At 36.0% G+C, this 25,518-nt stretch overlaps 1 protein-coding gene across 1 annotated transcript; it reads left to right on the forward strand.

Moving 5' to 3' along the window:
- LOC134534088 (U3 small nucleolar RNA-associated protein 6 homolog) lies at window positions 1-24,694 on the forward strand. The gene is made up of 11 exons (XM_063372119.1): window positions 1-337; window positions 2,796-2,922; window positions 4,148-4,288; window positions 5,195-5,377; window positions 6,670-6,828; window positions 10,506-10,642; window positions 11,024-11,176; window positions 15,195-15,390; window positions 16,082-16,427; window positions 22,933-23,103; window positions 24,410-24,694. The coding sequence occupies exons 1-11, from the start codon at window positions 246-248 to the stop codon at window positions 24,577-24,579; spliced, it is 1,875 nt and encodes a 624-aa protein (XP_063228189.1). The 5' UTR covers window positions 1-245; the 3' UTR covers window positions 24,580-24,694.
- The last annotated feature ends 824 nt before the right edge of the window (window positions 24,695-25,518 follow it).

The raw sequence follows: 25,518 nt of genomic DNA on the forward strand, positions 1-25,518 counted from the left end.
ATACACCATGGCAAAGTTTAGGAGTTTGCCAGACCTATCTATATGATTGTGTACTCTATAAATGAGTTGCGTTTCTCCTGTGTTGCTGTGGCTCTATGCTGTATTTTATTTATTGTTGTTTGGTTTTTTTTTGTGGAGGTTAGGTTTTGGTTATTTGCCTCGTGCATCGTATTCAAATTCTAGCAGGCTGTTACAGAAGTTATTTTGCTGTTTATTTTGTGTAGTAACATATCACATACTTTAAAATGGCAGAATTCATAGAATATCGTATGGAAGAAATGATCCAAGAGTTGGAACAAATGGAAAGAACGAACATGTTTGATAAACAAGAAGTCAGGTTGTTAAATATTTTTTAAATATTTTTTTAATGCAATTATATCATTTTAGAACTTTGTGGTTTCAAATTAGCCTCTTGATTCCCCTCTCTTAAACGAAATCACGCTTTATTTTTTTTCTAATAACCTAAGTTACTTAATACAGTATGTATTTTACCCTACAATTTACGCCGACTTCTTGACCCTGCACACTAGCGAGTTTTTGTAATTCTGGAGATATATTTTTCTGAGAAAAAATTAATTTCAAAATGTCTTTATTGTACTTCTTTGCATGTTTATCAATCATTCTCTAAGAGGACGTTATGATACTTGAATAGTTAACTATTTTATCAAGTGGTTTGATTAGGTTTTTATACATCACTAAAGGCCGGGCTACATTCGCAATAGCACGCAAACAGCACAGACGCACAGAAGTTCAACATACACTATTAGATATGAGCTGCCATATTGGCAAATAGCACGCGCACAGAAAGTTCATTAACTTTTAACTTTTAGGTTATTTTCTGTGCGCGACCCTGGTGGTAGCCAATCAGCAAACAGTTTAAGTACTACTCTAGTGGGCTTATAAAAGAACAATTGTCACGAAAGTATTGGTGCTGTTGACTTGAGTGGTTTGTTATTGTTTTGAAACACACAATAACATAAAAATGGAAGGCACATTTGATAGCTATTTGATAGCTGTAATAGAAAGTAAAAATATTTTGTATGACGGGATCCGCAGGATACAAAAATGAAGAAGCTAAATTAAATGCTTGGAAGTCCGTGTATGAATGTGTTAAAGAAGCCAGATTTGATAATTGATAGATAATTGATAATATTTATTGTCATTAGACGCAGGGTGCAATAGACATTGTCATTGAAAATATATAATGATAATATATAAATACACATTTTTAAGTTTAAAGAAAAACATCTTAACAATAATATAACTTTACACAAACGTAAGATCATTAAAATTTAAATTGTTCCATTCGTCTAGTGATTATAAAGGATTGGATATGAGCCATTGTTCTAAGATTTGTTCATACTTATCAAAAGATACTGTCCTTGCACACAAGGGTAATTACATTTTCAAAACTCATATATGATTTACATAGTTGTTTATAACTGACATCAATTAAATATCTATTTCTGGTTTTATAGCTATGAACATTTCGTAAAATTATTTTTTTTTGAATGCTTCCGGTATTCTTTTGTGTTGTGTTGTGCGTGAATGTAGCATCAAGCTCTGTGCTATCTCTGTGCGTGTGTGCTACCTGTGTGCTGTTTGCGTGCTATTGCGAATGTAGCCCGGCCTTAAGCTGTGATATCGTGAATGGTCGTTTGGTTTAGGTTAGCTACATTAAAAATACTTTAAAAGAAGTGAGAAAGGTTAGTTAAAATAGGTAAAGTACATTCAAAATACTGTAAAAAAATGTACTATTATATAGGTTGGTTAGCTACATTAAAAATACTCTTCAATCATTTGAGTGGTTCAGTAGAAATTGCAATTAAAAGTATAGCCAACTTAATTGAACCAATTGCCCGTTATAGTATTTTTAATATAGCTAACCTGTCCAACCATTCACAGGATTTAAAAGTATTTTAATGTGGCTAACTTAACCTAACCAACCATCTGCGTGATCTTAAAGTATTTCAAATATATCTAACTTAATCGACCAATCTCACTTCATAACTGATGCTACAAGTTAAAATTTTAAGGTATCTCTAATCATTTAGGCAAGCTGTTTGCGAGTATAGAAGAGACTCGCACATGGTGGCATTTGCGTTACTGCGCAGGCGAACTTAAAACAGTTAATTGATAAATTAACCTATCTTTATAGTTGCAATCACAAAAACACCTTTAAGAATATGTATGAAAATATTTTTATTATTAATAAGCTTTATGTTTTTAATTGCACTGGATCCTATAAAACTCAGTAGCATTAGCTGATCAGCTACAAACATTTATGAATCTCAGTCATTCAAAATTGTGATTGCAATATAGCAAAAATACTCACCTTTGTAAGGGTTATTGTAAATGCTGGCATTTTTTGTACAGACTTTAACATACTTCAAGAAAAATATTTGTTGAACCATTAATTAAATAAAAAATTATGACAATCACTGTCACAACAATTCACACCGTAACAGCTCTGTTAAATCATTATAAACTTTACCACTGCCTGCCTACGATATCAGTTTTTACTATATATGTTCTAATTGTTCTGATTTTATCTCATTACTTTTTAAATTTTATTTTAAATTTATTTTAAATACCTGTTTAATCACACAATTGATGATTAATGCATACTATTTTGTTACTACAATTACTCAAAAATAACTTCTTATCTTAGATTTAATACAATTTCCTGGACATACGCCATTGCAGTTTTGGTGCAACTAGATTCCACAAGTCGAGCATTTCTAACATATCAGCGAAAGCCAGTGATCTTTATTAATTACACAATTTTTTTACAGGACAATAGGCAAAATGCGAAAGGAATTTGAAGCAAAAATTCAAAGGCAAGTTAAATCTGAAGAGGATTTCCTTCGATACATTCAGTATGAAATAGATGTCCTGAATCTTGTTAAAGTTCGAAGGCAGGTAAGTTCATTTTGACTCTAGTATTGCTTCTGAGCACTGGTGAGTACATTCTTTTCAAGATAGGTAGGCCTATCACTTTTTGACTAGCCACTAACAGACTGCAATCCACACTAACTGTGATGCACGACTTGGCGAATAAATATTAACTCTACCAAATCAGAGACATTAGTGTTTACTTGCAGAAATCTCTCACCAGTTGACCACAGGCCTCGACTAACCTTGTTAGGACAACCCAAGGGTGGTGCAAATACCAAGGTGTCCAAATGCATCGCAAACTACTGTGGCAGATCTTGTAAGGTGCTCTTTAAAATGAGGGGTCTAGCAGTTCTCTAAGTATAGGCAAGCTACATAATGATGATTTTTCAAAATTTTGTTAATTAATTACACAAAAAATGCAATAAAATAAAACAGTTCTGAAAATATTTTCTTATTTTTATAATCATGAAGGATGATTCGTGTAAGTCTCATAAAAATAATAAAATTTTCGGGTTGAGTGACTTTGACATGGGGTGACCCACAGCCAAATAAAAAAAAAGTTATGGGGCACTGACTCAATCGTTGGGCAGTCTCGACAAAAGTGTGTAATGTTCAGGGGAATCAAAATCTTTCTGCCGGTCGATTTAACTCGCCAGGCTACAGAGGAAATGTTGGCGTCGACACCTCACTTGTCCGTTCGTAGGCCTCACGGGCTGAAGACAGGCAGCTTGCTAGCACAGGCAGGACCGGGCAGAACTCGCAGACGGTCGCGAAGACAGGCCGCAGCGAGCCCAGCTCAGCTGATTGGTCCTTCCACCCTGGTGTCGCACCCCTCGCAGCTAGTCCGCCGCGCCAGGCCGTCACGAAGCAACTCTCCGTGAGCGCCGCTGAGCTCATGCAGTTCCATGCACCGCGGCGTGGCTATTCAACAAAACACAAGTTCCACCGTAATTTCAGCACGCACGAGTAAACACTGCCACATTCAGAGTGCCCTAATTAGGTGCTACACAAAAATCATGAGACCATTAAAGTTTGCAAAGAAAATAAACTAGTTACAGTTAGCTGAAATTGTTGAACTAACTGAAATATTGAGTGAAAGTTAACTTAGCAAATAAAATGTAATTTGAATAGACAACCAGGTAAAATATAAATTCAGTGGGTACAGGCATTAAAAAAACATAATTGAAGGGAGCCGGGTAACATGCTTCAAGCATGTACATGGGTGTGTGCCACGTGGGGATTGTTTCAGAAAATGGGTTTGTCTGGGAGCAAAGCAGATATAGAGTACAGCATTGCCAACCGCCTCAACAGGCTGTTCAGGATTGCAGTGACGGTGTTCAAAGATGACATCCGTATTTGGGCGTGGTACCTCAGCTTCTGCAAGAGGGTGGTGAGTGCTATTACCGAGTCCCAATTTTTGAAGAAAATTTTACAACAGACTAGTTATTAGCCGTAGAGAATGAGATGTTTGCCATTAACCCATTGTGAAAGCCAAATGTGTCAGCAGTGTGTCTCTTTCATGCAGTTTTTCTATTAAATTAAATTTTCTTTTTCAAAAATGTGTGTTTCATTGTGACTTATCTCCAAAAAGAAGAGGGTAATCGTCCAGTTAAATACATATTTTAATGTTATAAAACAATAGTAGAAATATATTTTCTTTAAGTCTATAACAATTACAAAATTATTTTGCTTTGTTAAGAATGGAAATAGGATTCCACTATATCTGAAAAACTCTACTCTTCTCTGCATAAATAGGATATTATTTGTATTTGTTATATTATCAAGAATGTGCCATCATGATTGATTTCGATTTATTTACTGGTGAATGAGTGATTCCTCGTCAGTGCGGACAGCACTGCCTGAGCCTTGGCAGGCCTCAGATGGTCATGGGCCCGTGTGTTGCGTGCAACCGCTCGATTGGCTGATTCCAGCCCTGATCGAGAGCAAACTGGTCATAAGGGGTGGCAAAGGAGGAGCCCCCCAAAAAAATTTATTCTAAAATACAAAAAATAATTAAATGCCATTTAGAATTTAAAAATATACCAGCAACGATTATTTATATTAAATGGTTAGGAAAATTTACATGAGTAATAGGTAAGCTAGCGTGATGGCAAATGGGTCAAATGGGTTTGTATCTGTAGCCCCACAGTGTAAGTTGAAATTAAAATTTGTTTTTTTTTTTGTGTAAACGAGTAATGTCATTAATGTTAAAATCGGAGCAGATGACTAGGAAGGTTCCATTGCCAGTACGGATGTTCACGAGGGCTTGAAAGTGGCGCGCGTGCTTGCCCCCCAGGGCTTCCACTCGAGCGCCAGCAACATGCTGGCCCGCATGCTGGCCATCCACAGCGACAAGCCCAGCCTGTGGAAGTGCGCGGCCACCGTCGAGTTCGAGGAGATGAACTCGGTGGAGAACGCTCGCCAGTACCTCATGAGGGGGCTGCGCTTCCACCCGGAGTCTCGCTTGCTGCACTTGGAGGTAGCGCTGATGCAGTCGAGGAAAACTTTGTTCAGTTTAACAGTTTCGAAGGAAATGAAATGTTACACTTTCTCAAGAGGTCAACTATTTAAAAACAGTAGATACAACTTAAATCATGAACTCGCTCAGCATTTTTAATAAAAATTTAACTTAAGTCAAAAAAATTTACTCTTTTAATATATTAAATTCACTAAATGAATTTAATTTATTTAGTGTGAAATTTTTACTAAGTGTATGTGTGTTGTAGTTATTCAACTGTAATAATCTGTAATTATTTTACTGTAATTTTTTCTTATATACTTAATTTACTACTCATAGCTCTTTTGAATACTAGCACAATCACCGCACTCAACCTCTGGTGAAGAATGCAGACAACAATTTTCTGAATCAAATTTTAATATTTGGAACATGAATCAAACTTTAAATATTCTAACTATAATGGTTTATATCAATACTATTTACCTTCTTTTTATGACAACACATGATGCATGTATTAAGTCCTAGAGCCATACCAACATATGAACTTTCACCACACAATAATAAAAAATATATATTTTTACTTTTTTTAACAAAATGTTGAACTTCATGTTAATTTATTCCATGCTTCCATTCTTTAAAACTCTTCATAGACAAACTGATTATAAATAAACAATAACACTTTCTTTATACAAAATTATATTTTGCCACAAAATAAAATAACATTTATTCTGAAATTTCACAATGTACTCAATAGATTGTAAATTTTTAAAACTTTTTTTGATGTTGCAGCCGTTCATAGAAACTCATTTTTACATTATTACGTTGGTTAATTTTCCAAACACAAATACTTGCTGATTTATATTTATTGTTAAGAGTAGTTATAGGTGTGTTACAAATTATTATATCATAAAAAGTGCAACATGTATCATAAGAATGACGCTATTGGTGAAATAAGTGTTATAAAACTTTTAAATGTCTTATTTGTGGAATAATATGCTATCTTTATGAATAAACAGAATTCATAATAAATAAAACCATAAAATTGTATCTCTTGACTGTTATGCATGAGCTTACCTGTCAAATGAGTTTTTTGTTAAGATGTTAATTAACCTCAATGTTCGTGATGCATTACAGATGCGTGTGATGTAATTAAGGTTGAAAAAAATCAAATCAGTACTAAACTTTTTTTTCGTAGCACTCGGTGCATAAGTGTTGAAAGCGACTTTGAAAGTATCGGCGAGGGTGCTGTTGCTGTAGTTATAGAAACCGGGAAGCCGGGACAGGTGACCACAGAGTGAGCTCTGGGGTTGCAGTTGTTCAAGCTGGAACTGACGTACGCGGACATGAAGCGCAAGGAGTCCGGCCAGCAGGACAAGGATGCCAACTCGAGCGACTCGCGCCTCCCAGGGGATGCCGACAACGCTGCGGGCTGCTCGTCTCAGGATCACGTGGAAATGGTTGGATTGGACCAGGTGAGATTCTTCATTTGCAGCTTCCCTTACCTTGTGAATGTTTTGATTGTGGATTTTTAAATTATTTACTTTGTCTGTTTGCAAACCGACGTTCGGTATTTGAAACAAATATGGAAAATACTGCGTGGTATCTGGTACGTACTTTGTGAATGTAGCATTACTCAACTCTTACAAAAAAAAAAAATATTAACTACTTTGCTCTATTCCCAGGGGTTTCGAACCCAGCTTCCTCGAAAGAGGGAAACGTGGCAGATGTTTTCTGTGAGCTGGTAGCTTGTTTCCTCAAGGTTCTCCTGTTTCACCTGCCCACTCGTTCTGTCAGCGCTCCGCGTTCATCTCATTGCCCTGATGTCGACATCACGTTAAATAAACTCTTTAATTCATGTGGGTGCCACTTTTACAGGTTCGCTGTTAACTTCTAGTGTGGAATTTAAAAGCTAATAATTTCAACTTCAAAGTTTTTCAACTAATGGACACTTGAAATTTTTTTTAGCAACATTAATGAAAGGGTTCTACTGTAGTTAACTTGGTTATTAAAAAAAAAATACCAATATTTTTCTGTTCAAAATAAAGTAGGTATTTTTTTACTTAAAAAAAAATTTGTTGGAAATATGCACCATTCTTATTGGAGCATGAATGAAGTGAAAGCAGTTTACTCTTCCACTTGATTTTTTTTCCCTTGCTAAATTATTCTAATTTTTGAGGACTATGCATGAATAATAGGATGAATGATCATCAATATTATATTGGGTACCTAATCACTCATGGTACAAATTTTTTGGTAATACGTAAATTCAAGTAATACCGTGGGAGGATCAGACATACATCCGCCAATGGAAATAGGTAGGTGTTGTTGATTTTTTTTCCCCCCTTAAAAAACATGATGCATATCATAACCAATAAGAAAGTATTTTACAGTGTTTAGTATTAAACACATACGTACAGTAGAACCTCGCATATCCGACGTTCCCACAACCGACTCCTCCCGATATCCGACCTAGTGTCCGACTGTCGGTGATTCACACGCGCTTCCGGTTGGTGAGCCTGTTATGCTTGAAGGAGTGACTCATCTACGATATGCTTTGTTTTCGTATCAAAAACTGTCAGTTCAGCCGTGAATCTTGATGTGTAATGTGCTCTGACTATAATCTTGTACAGTTCTGTGTTTGTTAACGTCAATACTGTTTGTGTTTTTCCCCATTATTTATTCACGACTACAGAATTTAAAGTGTGCAATACGTAGTGCTTTACGTGTGTGACAATGGCAACTCAAAAACGTAAACGTTTTTGTGTTTCTCTGCAACAAAAACTTGAGATTTTACAACGATTGGACCATGGAGAGTCTGTTATTAAATTAGCTTCTGAGTTGGGTGTAGGGGTGATTACGATAAAAGATTGGGAAAAAAACCGTAAAAATCTGGAAACGTACTCAACAACAGTTGAGACAGAAGATGCCTTAAAAAGTAGAAAAATGTTGAAAAAACCAAAACTTGAACTTGTCGATGAAGCATTATGGGTTTGGTTTTGTCAGGAAAGGCGCAAGGGAATACCATTGTCAGGCCCCATTGTAAAGGAAAAAGCCATAAAATTGCATGAAAAGCTGGGAGGTGATCTAGAAAAATTTAGCGCTAGCGAAGGGTGGCTACATAAATGGAAGTTGCGTCATGGCATACAACATCTTATTATTGCGGGGGAAAAACTCTCAGCTGATGATAATGCTGCTACAGAATTTGTAGCAACATTTGAGAAGTTGGTCACAGAACAGAAACTTGTACCCGAACAAGTGTACAATGTAGATGAAACAGGCCTAAATTACAAAATGCTTCCAAAAACCACTCTAGCTGCTAAAAATGAACCTGTGTTAGGAACAAAGCTGGCTAAAGACAGGCTCACAATTGCAACTTGTAGCAATGCCACGGGAAGCCACAAAATGCCGCTGTTCGTCATAGGAAAATCTAAGAAACCAAGAGCATTCAAAAATCTAAACATGGCAACACTTCCAGTTTTCTATCGGAATCAATCATCTGCTTGGATGGATGGCGATTTATTTAAGGAGTGGTTTTTTTGGCGAATTTGTCCCCGCAGTAAAAAAAACATTTAAAGTCTAAAAACTTACCTGCTCGTGCTGTTTTGCTGTTAGATAACGCTCCTAGTCACCCCTCTGAATGTGAATTAAATAAAGGAAACATCAAGGCTTTATTTTTACCGCCCCATGTTACACCTTTAATACAACCTATGGATCAGGGCGTCATCGAGTTGTTAAAGAGAAGATACAGAAGAAAATATGTCGGCTCTCTGCTGGACAAAACAGAAGGAGGTAACCTTTTTGAGGCGATGAAAAGTTTCAACATAAAAGACGCAATCTACACCGTTGCTGCAGCCTGGGACGAAATTAATCAAACTACCCTTCAGAAGGCTTGGAAAAAGATTTGGCCACCATTGAAACAAGAAGAACCTGAGACAGAAGCACAAGTTGAGACAGACAACACAGAAGTATTACAAAATTTACAAGTGTTTCAGCATGATCTCCAGATGAATGATGTAGAAGAGTGGTTTGTTGAAGCTGATGTTTCGGAAGACACCAATGAAGAACTAAATGACGACGAAATTATCGCTGTTGTGCAGAACAAAGCCGTGGAAGAAGATATCGACTCGGATGAAGACGAAACCACCGGTGACAACGTAGTGAGTCATTCTGCTGCTAAGGACGCCTTCGAAGTTGCGCTGAAATACATTGAGCAACATCCAAATGCAAACCCAATGGACGTATTGTGGGCAAAAAAGTGGAGGGACACTTCTGCAAAGTCAAGATTGACAAAATTAAAACAAAAGTCCATTACTGAATTCTTTAAATAAGGTATGCTTAGATTTTATTGATCTCATTTAATTTAAAAACAGTAAATGTTTGAAATATATACAGCAACATTTTTATAAGTACATACTTTACAATAAAGTTGTATTAAAGTACGATATAGCTGTTTTTCTATCTGAGAAAGTCGTTTTTTTTGCTCCTCCCGATATCCGACCTTTTGGCCGTTCCGACCATGGCCTGGTCCCACCATGGTCGGATATGCGAGGTTCTACTGTACTTGAAAAAATTACTCATCCCCATTTGAAATTTAATGAATAGTATAAAGAAAAATTGTAAAATGGAAGTTTGTGTATAAGTTGTCGAAAGATTGATATGTGAATTAAATAATGAGCACTTTGAAGTGATCCTGTAAAAGTGATCTTTTATCATTCAGCTACTTAAATTAGTTTGTGCTGGGGGTTTATAAAGTTCTAGAATAACTCTGAATTGTATCTCTGTTCTTCACTGGAAATTATTTTAAACAGTTCCGATACCAGGTAACTAGCTTAATGTAATCTATTCCAGTATAAATGTAAATCTCTCTTAAGAAAATCCCACTTTAAGATTATTTCTTGGATAATGAGTTTTAAAAAAATTAGCTGGAGACCCATTAATACATACAATTTTACTCTTTTAATAAATTTTCTCTGTAAAAAAATTTTTATTTATAAGTAAGTTGAGAAACATATCAGGGAATTACTTTATCATAAGGTAAGATTGTTTTTTTTTTTTTTGTCATTTGTTATTTAAACTCACAGTTTGTAAAAACCATTTTATATGCTGTTAAGTGATAACAAACGTCTATGATAGCTAATTCTGTTTGCAGGTCAAAGAAGGGAAAATTGCTGAAGTAATGTATGAAATGGCAGTGAAGAAAATAAATGACGTTTCGTTCATCACCACCTTGTTGTCTACTGCAAGTAAATATGATTTCACACAGAATTTGCAGAGGAAGATTATCAAGTGAGTTCTTAGTTGTCAATACAGATATGTATTCAAAATAGGTATGACTTCTACAAATATTATAATTAATTTTTAACACAAGTTTTCTTATGTACTAAACAGTTTACATCATGATTCTTTTTTGAGATTGGAGGATTAATTATAATTCAATACCTCAAATGGAATGTTGAATGAGATCACTTATCAGTAGGATAGTCATACACAAGGAGCTACAAACTAATTTTTTGTAGATGGTTTTATTAAACTGCAGCATTCATGCTTGTATGTCATTCATTTCTCATGTAAGGATTCTTGTTGTATTAGGTAATTGTTCTATATGCATCATGCTAATTCTGGGTACTACCGTACATTGGTGTCTTACTTGTGGATGTCATGATGCAGTGATCTGCTGAAGAACTTTCCGAACGACGAACTCACTTGGAACACGATGGCGAGGCGTGAGTTGGAGGGACTCCACTACACGGACAGCCCTTTTCCCTCGGAACATAGGGCTGTCAAGGATGACTCTAAGAAGTCTCTGCGGGAACGTATCAAGTATGAGGTCTTAAAATATCTTGGTATATGTTATATGTATTAATAATATTGATGCATGTGTAAATATCATTCAACTTCTGCTGTCAGTACTGTTTAATTTGGAAATTATTTTACAACTTTTCGTCATGAAACAAGATTTTGTATGCATGCATGACACTTGCTTCCAGGGGCGAAAATCTGTAGGATCCCCAAAAGGAGCCAGCGGGATACAGTTTATCATTCCCATTTCACGGTTACGATTTTGCAAGTGCAAATGGACCCCTTCTGAGAGGGGCTTTTTGTTTCCTGCGAGGGGGGGGGGGGGGGGGCACTAGCTTCCTTTGGGATTTATGCTCCACCCATGCTTGCTTCTATGTCTTTGGACACCTGTCTGTGTATATGCAACCTATATTATTGTTTTAAACCATTAGCCAAGCTCTTCAAAATCAAATAGTCCTATTACTAGAGCCATGATTATTTCACCATGTATTCATTTCATTCCGGGCTAGATTCAATTTGCCAATACATAATAAGTAATGCCATTTTAGAGTGCTCATCAATCTGTAACATTCACACCCGTTGGCAGATTACACATGATTGGGTAACTACGTCTTCTCCCATAGTGTTATTCCATGTTAATTGGTTTTTGTTTTGGTGGGAAGATATTTTTGGTCAAAATTTAACTTTTTAGTGCAGAATTATGCCCTTGCCAGCGTTATTGTAATCTTGTGTCCTGTGGCAGTGAGTCATTTTTATTGTTTATATTGTTTATGAATACAAGATGACAAATAAGGATAGACTTTGTTTTCAAACCATTAGGGAGAAATACGTAGCAAATAATTAGTGATGGGTCAAGCCCGGTTCTTGGTACTACCAAAACAAAATTCTCGGTTCCACCAAAAAATCAAATCAACCAGCACTGAGAACAGTAAATATAATCCCGGTACTACTAAAGTTTAGCAGCCAAATTTTTTCCCGTGAAAATACAGTAGACTTTCGGTAAACAGCTGTAAAATGCTTTTGTAGGGGGACATAAATTTTGGGCGACCCATGCACGTGTCTGTATAGCCTCCATTTAAGGCCCTTGAGTCACGTGAAAAAAAGTTATTGAATCTTAGAAAATTGCTGGGGTAGTTGATGGTGTGGCATTAATTGCTGCCATGGCTGACCAATCCACGACCAAAGCACACAATGCATGCTACCTTTTCTGTGTGGCTGAAACCCTGCATGATTAGGCGCACAGGCTTTGGTTTGGGATGCTCCTAGAGTCTTCTCTAACCCAGACTCCTCCCAAACAAATACACTTAGTTTTAGTTAGGCTAGGGGAAAAAATATACTGTTGCACCAGCAGGATGTGTTGGAACATAAACGAAGGAGTTTATTGTGCCGAGATCCCGAACTGTCCTTTGTTCCTCCCTGGGAGGCAGGGATGGTCATTTGAACTGAGAGTATGGAAAAATAAAATATCTTACAAAAATCTTAAATTAAAAGCAAGCTACCATGATTTAAAGGTGTCTACTACTCAAGAACTGTTGGTGTTTTCAGCCCTAAATCAATTTTAACTCAAACAACATAAGTGTTAATATATTCTTTTAACAGACCTTGAGGGTTAGATCCATATCCAATATAATACATGACTTGCAATTGCTTTAGTGTGCTGCTATAATACTGTAGGGCCGCGACGTCTTGGCGGGTCGACTCCCTAGAGCTCAGCGACCTTGTAATCGACACGTCCTGCCTTGCCTGCTCCGCAGATAGCAACGGCCTGGAAGTCTTCATGCCGTTCCGAAAACATTGGTCGAGAACAATCTCACGTACGGTGCAACACAGCGCAGATCTTAAGGGGCCCGCCTCGTCAGGGGTGTATGTGTGTTAGTGAGGCGGGATGATAAGCGCGACGCTCGCTGATGCTTCTAGCGCGGTATAGCCTCTAAGCGCAAGTCTCTGAACTGGCGCGCATTCGTCTCGTCGTCACAGGATAACTGTGAATTTTGACCGGTGACCGTAACATTATATGGCGGAGAAATTAAGATAAAGGTGTTATGCAAGCCCCTTAAGTGCTTTCAAGAATCTGTACTGATTGTTTTATCCCTAAAAATTACTCTGAAAACACGCGTTTTAGGCATTTTAACGCTTCTAAAAATACAGTTTAAAAACTTAATCCGAAATTAAAAGTACTTTTCGGCCCTCAGCGAACTCTTAAATGCTATTCGTAAATAGGCCCCACTCGGATATCTTGAGTAGTTTTGAAATCGCGTTGTTTTTCCTGAAGCTCTGCACACCGTATGTGTGCCCAGGTAGGCGGGCCCCTTAATGATACAAAGATGCGATAATGCTTTACGGTAATTTATTATTTAAAGGTAGTGCACTATTTGCTCGTATGGGCAGCTTAGTTAAACATAGTTAAACATAGCTATACAATACTTTAAAGTTAAGAACTAAATTTGTAATTGTGGGTTGCTGTAGAAAACACAATTAATTAAGACTTGCAGGTAACTCCCTTGCTGATGCTTTATTTTCCATTTTGTTTGGCTGAAACGTGAAGACAATCGACATGACACTTTTACGCAAGTCAAGAACTTTACCACTTCTATGCACTCGGGTTGGTATTTTTTTCATAACAGCACTCTGAAAGAACCATTTTAGTGATTTTGAGTGTGCCGAAAACCATATTTCTAACAAACCATCCTCGGGTATTTTATAAAATAATTGACCCCTAGATAAAAGTATATTCTTTTCGTGTACAATCCTACTGACAAAACGTTCAGTACTTTGACTCAGAAATAACATGAATGACATGCTATTATAACACCATTTAGCAGCCAGAAGAGATTTAAGTTAAGATGAATGACAGCAGTGTTAAATAATGTTAACGTTAAAAACACGATAATAGTAACAATGTTTGGCAACAGAAAAAATAACACAGTCATAACACAGTACATAGTAACATAATATAATAGTTACAGAATATCCTAGCAAACAAAGACGAAGTACTCTGAAAAAACTTTTTTTTGACAAATAAGTTTTAAAACATTTGTATTTAGATTAATATAACTCTCTCAAACATGAATTTTGGCTGTTTAGAGAATCTGAAAAAACAGTGATGCATAGCAGCATGTATATGAATGTCACAATAGGACAGCAAGAACAGATTCATCACTACTGTCAGTAGTTGCGTCACTATGTTCAGATGCACTGTCATCGCTGTCTTTACACACATTTATTATAAAACTTTCCAATACATCCTCCATGACCCAGTCCTTTTTCCAATACTCGTCCTCTTTACTGACCACATGTTGACAGTAACCTTCCCAGTCGGTGCTTGTGATGGAATCTAAGGCCCTGGTGGTTTGTGACTGCAACGCTTGCAACGAAAGTTCACCAGAAGTATTGTTCTCACGAATTAAACGCTTCATTTTGGCCCACGCAAGCTCAATAGCATTTAATTCACAATTATAGAAAGGCAGACGAATTACACGATGACCATTTAGCTCAGCTAACCTGTCTACTCTGAAACGTTTTTCTCTCGGTCAATGTTTTTCAACAAGTTCGGTAAGTGTTGTTTTCCACATTTTATTGTCACATTGTATACGTTTTCTCTGCAACCCAGCTATCATTGCACATTTACTGTCGTACTTGGATGGCGGTTTGTCTTCCTGCTTGCAATGGTATGGAGCATTATCCATAACCAAGACTGAAGCGGGTGGCAAATTTGGAATCACTTTTTCCGTAATTGAATAATTTATTCTTTAAATTTTTATTTCATGAATATCATTTCCTGAATCAATGTATATCATAATTAAATAATTAAAATGCAAAATTTATTGGAGAACAGTAATAGGACTTGAAGAGTTGTCATTGTTATTTTTTTAATTCACTATATTTCCTCCAAATCATTCATCTCGAACATCTTATCATTTGAATACTTAAAATATAATGGTATTTGAGGATTTTATTGGCCCATTGCTAATATTTTGTAAAAAAAAAAAATTATAATTTTGGCTGTCTTACAAAAGTAGGACTGTTGTGTTCGTGGCAGGCTGTGTGTGGGTGTTTACGTGGCAGCGTTCAAGAAGGTGAACACGGAGCGCATGTGGTCACTCTACATTGACACGCTGTTGGAGATCAACGAAGACACCACGCACCTGCCTGTGTTCAAGAAGAAACTCCTGAGAGAAGCGTTCCAGGGCGCTCACGCTGCTGGCAAGCTGGCACAGAAGTACTACAAACTGTGGGTAAGCCCTAATGGAAGCTGCAACACAGTTTTTTTATCAGAATTTCGGTGAGAAAACCATCACATGTTCGAGGTTCCATGGTGTAAAAAAAATTACAATTTTTTATCGTTGGTATTTCTTTTGTGCCAGAGTTTTAAGTCTTGGCTGTTAATTCTGATAGTGAGTAAAAATGTTTCTGAAAAATATCCCCTTATGTGTCATAATGAGAAATATTAACCATAAACTTTGACAAAATAATTATAATTGAAAATTTTATGAATTTTGAAAAGAATGACTAAAGTGATTCAGGGGCATAGCCGGGGGGGGGGGGGGGGGTAATTAGGGGACAAACCTTCCCCCCCCCCCCCCCTTAGCACCAAATCTTTAATTTTAATTTCTTATTCATCACTCAAACAAATTTCATATTAAAATTAATACAATTTTTACCATTACAATGTTTAAATTTAAGAACCGAAAACTGCTAAAATAGCATTATTAAAAATCCCTCAAAATCCAAATTTTCCCGGGGGAGGACCCCCCCATACACAAATCCTTGCTACGCCACTGAAGTGATTTATTTATTTGGAAGTGGTTAGCATCAGGGCATTTGAAAGTGTGTTCGTAAAATCAGGACGTCACGCTGTGTCAGAATAGTGTTTGTGAAAGTATGTAATTAATGGCGGATGTCATCGGTGCTCGTGATTGGCGGCAGGCGGAGATGCTGCAGAGCACGAACAAGGTGCACAAGCTGGACAGCGTGCTGCGCGTCGCCACGGAGCGCTTCCCCCAGAGCCCCGAGCTGTGGCTGCTGCGGCTGCGCTTCCACATCGCCCTGCGGGACGAGGTGTCGGTGAACCGGGTGTTCCGCGACGCCGTGGTGGGCGTGGGCGGGCGCGCCGAGGCCGCGCTGCCCCTGTGGAGGACCCTGCTGCTCTACTACCAGGACCGCAAGGAGCGCCCCAAGGTGGAGACGGTGTTCAAGGAGGGCCTGGCCCAGCCGCCGGCCGTCTCGCGGGCCCTCAAGCCGCTCTACCTCGAGTGGGCCGTGCTCACCAAGGGTACGAGGGGAGGGAACACTTTCGGCAACTTGAGTCTCTGGCTCGAATGCAGAGAAAACATTTTAAAAAATCTAGTTTCATTACATTTAAAACCTGCCCGTTCGTGATTCTGCCTCATTTAAGTTTCAGTTTCACTGTCGCTCATTTTCATGTACATACAAGGAACCAGTCTTTTTCATGATCATATTTTCAACATGAAAAAGCTGACGGTTTTCGACGAAAAATAATTAATTCATGTCCTTATGGTGTTATTTACCTGTTATTTTTTATTTTTTTTTTTTTTTTTTTGTGTTCTTAAAGAGAAATCGTAGTAGTTGCTAAAATTGCACAAAGGCAAAGTTATTTGGGCCGAATTTCAAGTGCGTATTTTTTATTTATTTTTTATTTTTTTTACTGTGTGTATGATATCAGAAACATAATAGAGCTGATGGAATATTGGTTATTTTTTAAAAAAAAAAAGAGGGAGGGAACTGTCTTTCCTTAAATGTTAGCCAGGAAATTAATTTTTCACATTTCACAGTTTTATTTAGATTGTATACATTTTTATGTGCCAGTTTTAGTATCTATTTAGTATCTGACCGTGTATGCAAGACATAGTATTAATATTCAATTTGACATTTTCCCTTTTGTCTAGGAATAAAGATTACAATTAATATTTACTACTGCTTAATCCTGCATTAAGTCTGCTATAATAATTATATTGCACAACCTGCTACTCTACACATTGTTCAAAAAAAAAATTCTCAAACCGCAAAATACAGTGAAATCCATTGCAATCTATTTTAAGGAAAATGTGAATTTTTTTTTAATGTTTTTTTCCCAAATTAGTGATTGAATGAAGTCATATTTACATATTTAAGCTCTAGTTATTCACGTGTCGTGGTTGTTAACGGCAGCCAGGTAAATTGTATGTGAGTTTAGCAATATTTTACACATTTTTTGCTAATTTCATAAAACTATAATTTACTTTTATTTATATACTTTTAAGTCGGAATGTCTGTTTCGTCATAGATATATACAACAAGTAAGCTGCTTCTGTATCACATGGTGTTAGATCGATCGTGACTATTGATTTATACGCCGTTGAAAATATGATGATAACTTGTTTTCAAGTTTGAAATGACAAATATGCTGTATTAAATTATTCACATGAGTTTTTCCATTACATTTTAGCAAGACAGTAGTGGAAAAAAACTTTTAATACTTCTTGCATGTTTAAAACGTTGCTCATTGTTCATGATTTTGATTATGAAGTCCCATTAAACATAAAAAAAATGGTAATTATATCACACAAATGACTCATTCTCACCAGTGAAATTGGTATATAAGCTCATGAGTAGGGTTGTGCGAATGTTCGGTATACCGAAACCGAAATCGAAATTTTGCCACTTTCATTTTCGATTTCGGTAAGAATTTCATCTGTCGAAGTTCGTTTTTAGCGAAATATTTCGAGCCAAACGAAAGTTCAATAGCTTACCGAAATTCGTTTGTTCTAGTTGAAAAAGAACTCGTAATGTAATAAAAATGTACAGTATAATACCGGTACAATAACGTACCTCATTATAACGTATATTTCATTTAACGTATTTTTTTTTAAGTCCCCGCCAAAAATTGTATCTTCGCCATGCAAAACGGTTTCAGTTTAAAGTATCATATTTTCAGTATAACGTATAAATTCTACTAGTAGCGTGGCATTACTACACCAAAATTTACTTAAACTGGTAAATAAATTTCCAGCAAAATGATTAATGTTGTAGAACAAAGATACGGTACACAAATACCACCGCAACGTATTTTCTAGGGATGGGATTTTCGAATCTTGGATTCGTCGAATATACCGAATCCTATGTATTCGAGGATTCGTAGGATCCGAGGTGGGATTCGAGGTTGGATTCGAGGTGGGTTTTTAAGAGTTTTAGGTAGTAATTTAAAATTGTAGTGCTGGGCGAAGTTCTAAAATTTCGAACCGAACCGAACCCTTTCGTTCGGTTCGAAACCTCATAAAATATATTCGAAAAACCGAACGTTCGTTTAAAAAAAATTACGTTTTTCTAATTTTCTAACCCCCATTTGAGACCATTCACAAAACAGCACAACAAAATTCCATTATTTGTAATATTCCGACTTTTATCGCATAATCGTCGCCTCAACAGTTTCAAGCGCAGACAAAATAAAAATAAAAATTATTAATCGTCGCATAACTCGCATAGAATTTTTTCATATAGGCGCGCTTTGCTTTTTGTTTACTTTAGAGAATTTTGTATGCATTTCTCGTACTACGTAATATAAACTATCGTACAAATGCCAAAGGAATTGTATATTATACCTTTAACTATAGTGCGTGTACGAGAAGTGTTGTAAAATCACCAAAGATTGCGTACCCCATACGTTAAACTAAAGCGCATGTACGAGAACTCTCGTATTTCGGCAAAACTAACGTGATCAAGTTAACACAAGACAAATGCGGTAGGAAATGATTACGTATTTTAAATTACTGGGATGTATTTCTTTTCTTTGGCCTTTTTGGTTATAACAGTCAGGTACTGAAAATATTAATTTAATCTTGTGTATTAAAAGTACTGGTCCAGTAAATTTTACAGTACGGTACTAAGTTGACTAGCGTAGTCGCGGCAGCCATCATTATTTCTCGTGTTTTCTTTTTTCCGACGCAAATTTCTATAACCACACTTCTTACGTTACGTTTACAATATTATTGTTCTTGAGGTTATTTGCGATGAGCAGGCTAACGTCGTTTTAGTTTTCCAAATGGAGAAAAGATAAAGACGACCCAGATTACCCAGAACCACCCCAAAAAATGTCTAAAGTTTCTTCTGACGAGCAGCATTCTTCCAAGAAAACAGCAACTGCAGTCAGCGGATTTTGTAATGTAGATAGGTAACTTAATTCACATTCGACTTTTTTTTAATGTCCTTTTAAAAAGTTTTACTTATTAAAAATGTTAGGTTATGTCTACCACAAAAATATGTTATTTGGCCTTATGCTGAATGTTCGTCATCTTTATAATAATATATTTTTTTTAATGTAGGTTTGTGTACACTGAGAAAGGAAGATAGTCTTTTTGAAATTTAGATGTAACTTCTTCATGAATTAAAAGTTGGTATATATATAAGCTAAGCTATATAATGTTTAAATTTTACATATGGCTGGAGAACCTTTCTTTCTCACCACTCAATTAAAGACCAAAATGCTAGTCATCGGTTCATTTTAATTCAAAACAATTATTTCTGTATGAGGTTCGGTTTGGCTCGTTTCGAAACCAGAGAACGGAGGTTCGTCCAGCTCTAGAAAATTGTATACCTAAACTATATTATAAAGGTAACGGAAATAGCACAAACATAACCTAAACTACGCTGCATTTTGTCAATTAACATAACTACTCGGTCATTTCCAACCTTCAATAATATAATATTGCAGAAAAAAAGTAACTTTTTTTAAATGGTGTCTGTTATACAAACGTATTTTATTGAAAACATAGGAATGATTAATTTAACAGAGAATTAGACAGATGCAAACTTACGTGTGTGGTTTTTGAGGTTATTTGCCTCTATTTCATATCAGGTGTATACACTATGCACTTATTTTATAATTTTATAAATACACATGTATTTTTTTTAATACATAGGCCTATGTAATTTTTTAAAATAAATGTGTGATTTTTTTTTAATAACATGTAGTGAAGTTTAGTGTGGGACTGGGATTCGAGATTCGATGACAAACACTGAGGATTCGAACAAGGATTCGGATTCGACCAAAATGTGGATTCGTCCCATCCCTAGTATTTTCTAACCTCTAAATTCTCAAAACAAAGTTAACAAACAGTTGCGCGCACTACCATAGATTATACCATACGTAGTATGCGACGTGAGCAACACAACACCATTCGATACATCGACAGACGGAAGTTTGAGAGAAGTATTAATTATTTAGACAAAAGTGTTACGCTACGCTAAAAATACTATTTGATGTATGTGCCGTAGCGATGGGAGCAGTGACAAATTTTGTTCCTGTGACACGCCGTGACCAGTGACATGAAAGTCACAGGGTCAAGTCACCGTGACATTGTCACTGTTAGTGACCTTGTTGCTAAAATGTAAAACCGGAGTTTTTTTATTATTAAATATAGTGTAACATAATCTCCTAATAATTGTATATTTTTATATATGTGACATACAACATGTAATCATTGATAAACCAAATTAGTTCATAGTTTATTGGAATTATTAACTATGCATTTTTACACATGAAATAAATATCTTCTATATTATTTATAAATATTTTTAAATAAAATATTTTTTTATTAAAATATAACATTAATCATCACATTTTTTTAATAATACGCAAAACACGAAAACTTGGCAATATCCTACCTCACCGAATTAACAGTGTTTGTTTGGCTTTTTTTTTTTTAAATTTGGACAATAACATTTAGTTCAGATTCACAAAATTTGTGAATCATTTAATGATTTTGAACAGAGTAACTGGACACACCAGTGTCGCATACCTCGCCGAGAAAGTACTCGTGTGTCACGTGTTGCTGATGCGGCAAGTCACCATTAATTTCCCGGCGCCGTTACTCTTAGGGACCTGTGACTCGCACCGCAGTGACACGCCCGCAGCAACTTGCGCCAGTGACACGCTCTGCAGCGACACGTGACCCGTGACATGCCAACCGCGCCGTTACTCTTAGCGACCTGCGACCCACGCCGCAGCGACTCGCACCACGGTGACACACTCGTAGCGACACGTGACCCGTGACACGCATCGCAGCGACAAGCGCGAAGAGACGTGACATTGGCCCTGTTACTTATAGCTAAAGTCACCACCGTGACACGTGACATTGCAGTCGCCGTGACAAAGTCACCGGTACAGTAAATATTCCCCATCCCTAATGTGCCGGGATTGTTTATTGTTATTGTTGAGTTTATTTTCAGGTTACGTTATTTAGACACCGCATTGTATTTGTGCTACGATATGAATGATCCTGGAGATAAAAAGAAACGAAAGCAATTAACGCTTAAGGAAAAAGTGGATATACTCAGAGAACTAGACAAGGGGAGAAAGCAAGTCGCAGTTGCGAATACATATGGCATTGCGGCTCTCCTGTAGCTATTTTTATATATTTTTTTTTTTTCTCTTTGTAAAGATGATATGTATGTATGTATGTTTCATTACTAAGTACAAAAACTTGAGGTCCCTGTAAGTACTTAGCACTGAGATTCTACTGTAATGTCTTTATATGATTTGCATGTTATTACTAATAACTTAATAACAATTGCAAATCATATAAAGACATTAATTATAAAAAAAGATTTCCATTAAGATTAATTAACGTGGTGATGAAAACAACTCACGCTAATGAAAATACGGTAAAATCATAATTTGAACAATCATGGCCGATAAAGTAAACAAAATTCAAACGTGATTACAGAAGGCCTAGGTATCAAATCAAAACAAAATCATGCAATATTTGAAAAATTACCTGATTCATTTGCTTTCAAACAGTAGTGTAGTGCTATATTCGTAAAACATACATTCCAGAACTGTTAGTACACTATTTAGTATTTACAGTATACACATAACCAAAAAACGTACCTACTTTTATTCGCGCACGGCCAAACAAGAACATTGTCGTCGGCTTTATTTAAATTTTACATACTCTGTCTGGCATATAAAATCCTCATAATATACAGCCAATTAGACAAAAAGGTCAACAAGTCACTGCGTGTAATGACCACTTGGCAGCAACCATTTGTTATGTTTTGTTTTGACCATGTCCCTTTCCTGGTCTACAGCTTCTTGAGCTAGCCATGTGTGACAGTGGTGCAAGATGGTGGCCGTTCCGCAGTAGTTGTGTGTTTTTTCATCAGTACCGTGCACGTGATAAATATATTATCATAGACTGCAACATTAAGACTGTAAAGGAAATAGTCTGTGCGCTGCAAGATCTGGATTGCTTCTTGAAATTTACGAGTAACATGGGGCTGTGTTGTGTGGTCTGGGGCGGATGTTGATTATATTAAATAGTAATATTTATATATACATCAAAAGGCACCAAAATGATTTATGTAATAGAATTTATTACTGAAGAGCAAATTTTGGGGCACTTTTTTTCTTTGTTAATTAAAAAAATTTCGCTTAACTTTCGTTAAGAATATATTTATCTCATAGAAAACTTCATTTTCGTTTCACTTTCGCGAAACTTGATAAATTTTCTTTCACTTTCATTTCGTGTGGATTAAGTCACTTTCGCACATCCGTACTCATGAGTTATACTTTACTATGTCAAGTACGTATTTGTAAGAAAACAGATATTCATTATTTTGAAGTTTTAGTATTCGAGGTTGAATCAGTTTATTATTTGTATTCTTATCTGAAAATTTGACTATTTGCACAGGCCTACATTTGACCAACTGGTGCAGTGGGTAATTGTAACAAATAGCTGTGTGTCCGCAGCAATTCTCAGTCTTTTCCTCTGTTATTCCAGGTATCATAGCGGGACGCAAGACCTACAAGAGCATCTGCATGCAGCCGCCGTTCTCGCTGGAGCTGCACCTGAAGATGGTGTCGTTCGAGTGCTTCCAGCCGGAGGTGAAGCTGGACCAGGTGCGCAAGTGCTTCAACACCGCCTGCGAGCAGTTCGGCAAGACCAACACAGGTGAGTGGCTCGTTTGCACTTTGCTGAGCACTTCTGCAAGCAGAAATTGGGAGTGTTGCTCCAAACAACTTTGATTGTTATTATTATTCTGCTAAGTATAAAATTGCGTACTGAATTATATCTGTACTTTGATCAGCTGAAACTTCCAAAAACAGTAAAAAATGTTCAAGACATTTCCCGCTCAATACAATTTACCATCTATTACGATAAAATGATTTTCTCCGGCCATTTTCTCAATAAGACATATCTTATTATTTCCCATGTAAAAAGTTGCCTAAAAATGTTTCCTATTCGAAACATTTTTTTTTTTAAGTTGAAATTATATCTATTATTGGTTAGTTTAGTTATTTAATTAACAGAAATGCAAAAGTGTGCAATGTGTAAATTCTCTTTCAGACACACTTTTTAAAATGTTACCACTTCTATTTGCTTCACTGCATATGAAAATGTAGTCAGTGATGGTTGGCATAATGTCAGATTGATGTAATGCCTGTACAGAATGGTTCATATTTAGTAGAATATTTATATAGATAACTCGCCAATCACATACACCATGCACACACTATCTCGTGCCAAGTATGCCATGTTTGATAACTTGCACTCTTTCGTGGTCAGTGTGTACTACGGCATCGGTTATCAGTAAGCCACATTAGTTCCGTCCCACAATCAAGTCAATTAATTTGTTGTCAGTTTATTTTAAATTGATTTAAAATATATATTTCTTTTGTTGTATTTATTTATTAGTAATATGTTAACTAAAAGTGGGATTAGCAATTTTTTAAACACCTCATTTTGTACTTTTTTGTTTATTTTTATACATGTAATAATTTATTTTTTCAATAAGAAATCCTACCTAACTTTGGTAGGTTTATAAGGTTTATGCCTAAGTTGTCATTAAAAATCCATTTATTATTTATTCATGTATACATTTTACAAACTTTACGTTCACTTACATTTGAAGCCAAAAACATGTAGATTTTATTGTAAAATAGAGGGCTCAGTATTTCTTGTGTAGTTGATTCGACTTAAATGGCAAATTTTGATTGGGTTATCTATTTTTTTTTTTTACATAGACCATGGTTGCACTGTAAGTCATATGACATACAGTGTAAGCAGCAGTGGCATATGTAAAAAAAAAATTAAATAAATTTTTTTCATTGAAAAAATCATTTTAAGAATGGGTTATCCATATTTTCCATTCTTCTCAATACTACATCAATAAAAAAACCTTACTTTAATACGTGCATATTTAGTGTTAATACTATAATAAATCTTGAACTGAGAATGATGTTTGTTTTGACTCCAGATGTGTGGCTCCAGTACGTGAAATTCGAACACGAGCACGGGGAAGAGAAGTGTGTGAGCGAACTGTACTGGCGGGCCGTGAAGACGCTGGAGCCATCCCACACGGACACATTCATCAGCGAGTTCAACTTCCTGCGCACAGGTCTCACGCCCGCCACCAGTTCCAGTTGATGGCAGCAGATGGCAGCAGATGCCAGTGGCCACGTGAAAACTTATATCTGTCGTAATTATAAATTGTTTTCTGTCATATATAGAGTGTAAATAAATGTCTTGTATGTTAACTGCATAACATGTATTTGCCTTTCTATATTCTCAGAAGAAATATTATGTTCTCATGTTCTATAGTGGTAGTACGTGCTGTTGATCTTTCTGTTTATCTGTACTGTTAGGTTGGCTTGTCATAGTGTTTTTTTTTTTTTTTTTTTTTTTTTCCCAGTGTTATATGCAACACCTCACTCATTTATAATGCTTGCATCTTAATTTCACCACATAAAATAAAGACCCAAACAAACAATAAAAGTAGCAAATGTTTGACGATATCTAGCCAGCTTAAAAATACTTGCTGCCAAACTGGTGCTTCTGATGAAATATCTCATGTACCATCGCAGAGCAGTTGTTTGGAACGCCAACTTTGGTGAGGGCTGCTGGGTTTGAATCCTAAATAACCAATAAGTAGAGACAAGATTTTATGGTCTTATTTTTAGGTCAATTTAATTTTTCAAATATAGGATATTTGTTATTGTTTTTATTTTTTTTTATATATAAAAGTTGTTTTGTAATACTTTCTCCACTAGAAGAGTGGTAAAATTTACATGCTGTATTTTTACAATAAAACAATTTGTAATAAAATTTATTTGGTGTAAAAGAGATATTCAGAACAATAAAAATAAATTAGCAAGTATTCGAGGTTTAAAAATGATTCAATAATAGATGCATAGTAAAACAAATTAAATTAATTTTTGTGATCCATGCACTTTGGTACAATTTTTTTTCCCCAAATAAAATAATGACATTCATTGAATTTCAAACATTAAAATATATTTTTATTTTATTTTATGTATTAAGATTTGGTTAAATGCTACTTAATTCCCTAGTGTAACTTACATTTTG

Source organism: Bacillus rossius, chromosome 7 (genome assembly GCF_032445375.1).
Source record: "Bacillus rossius redtenbacheri isolate Brsri chromosome 7, Brsri_v3, whole genome shotgun sequence".
In the NCBI taxonomy this organism is placed as follows: Eukaryota; Metazoa; Arthropoda; class Insecta; order Phasmatodea; family Bacillidae; genus Bacillus; species Bacillus rossius.

Bases quoted from the DNA above. Each gene is read 5' to 3' on its own strand.
- LOC134534088 (XM_063372119.1), top strand. From the start codon at position 246: ATGGCAGAATTCATAGAATATCGTATGGAAGAAATGATCCAAGAGTTG. The intron at 11,177-15,194 runs GTATGAGGTCTT...TGTTCGTGGCAG, and splicing joins TCTCTGCGGGAACGTATCAA to GCTGTGTGTGGGTGTTTACG. The intron at 23,104-24,409 runs GTGAGTGGCTCG...TTTTGACTCCAG, and splicing joins GTTCGGCAAGACCAACACAG to ATGTGTGGCTCCAGTACGTG.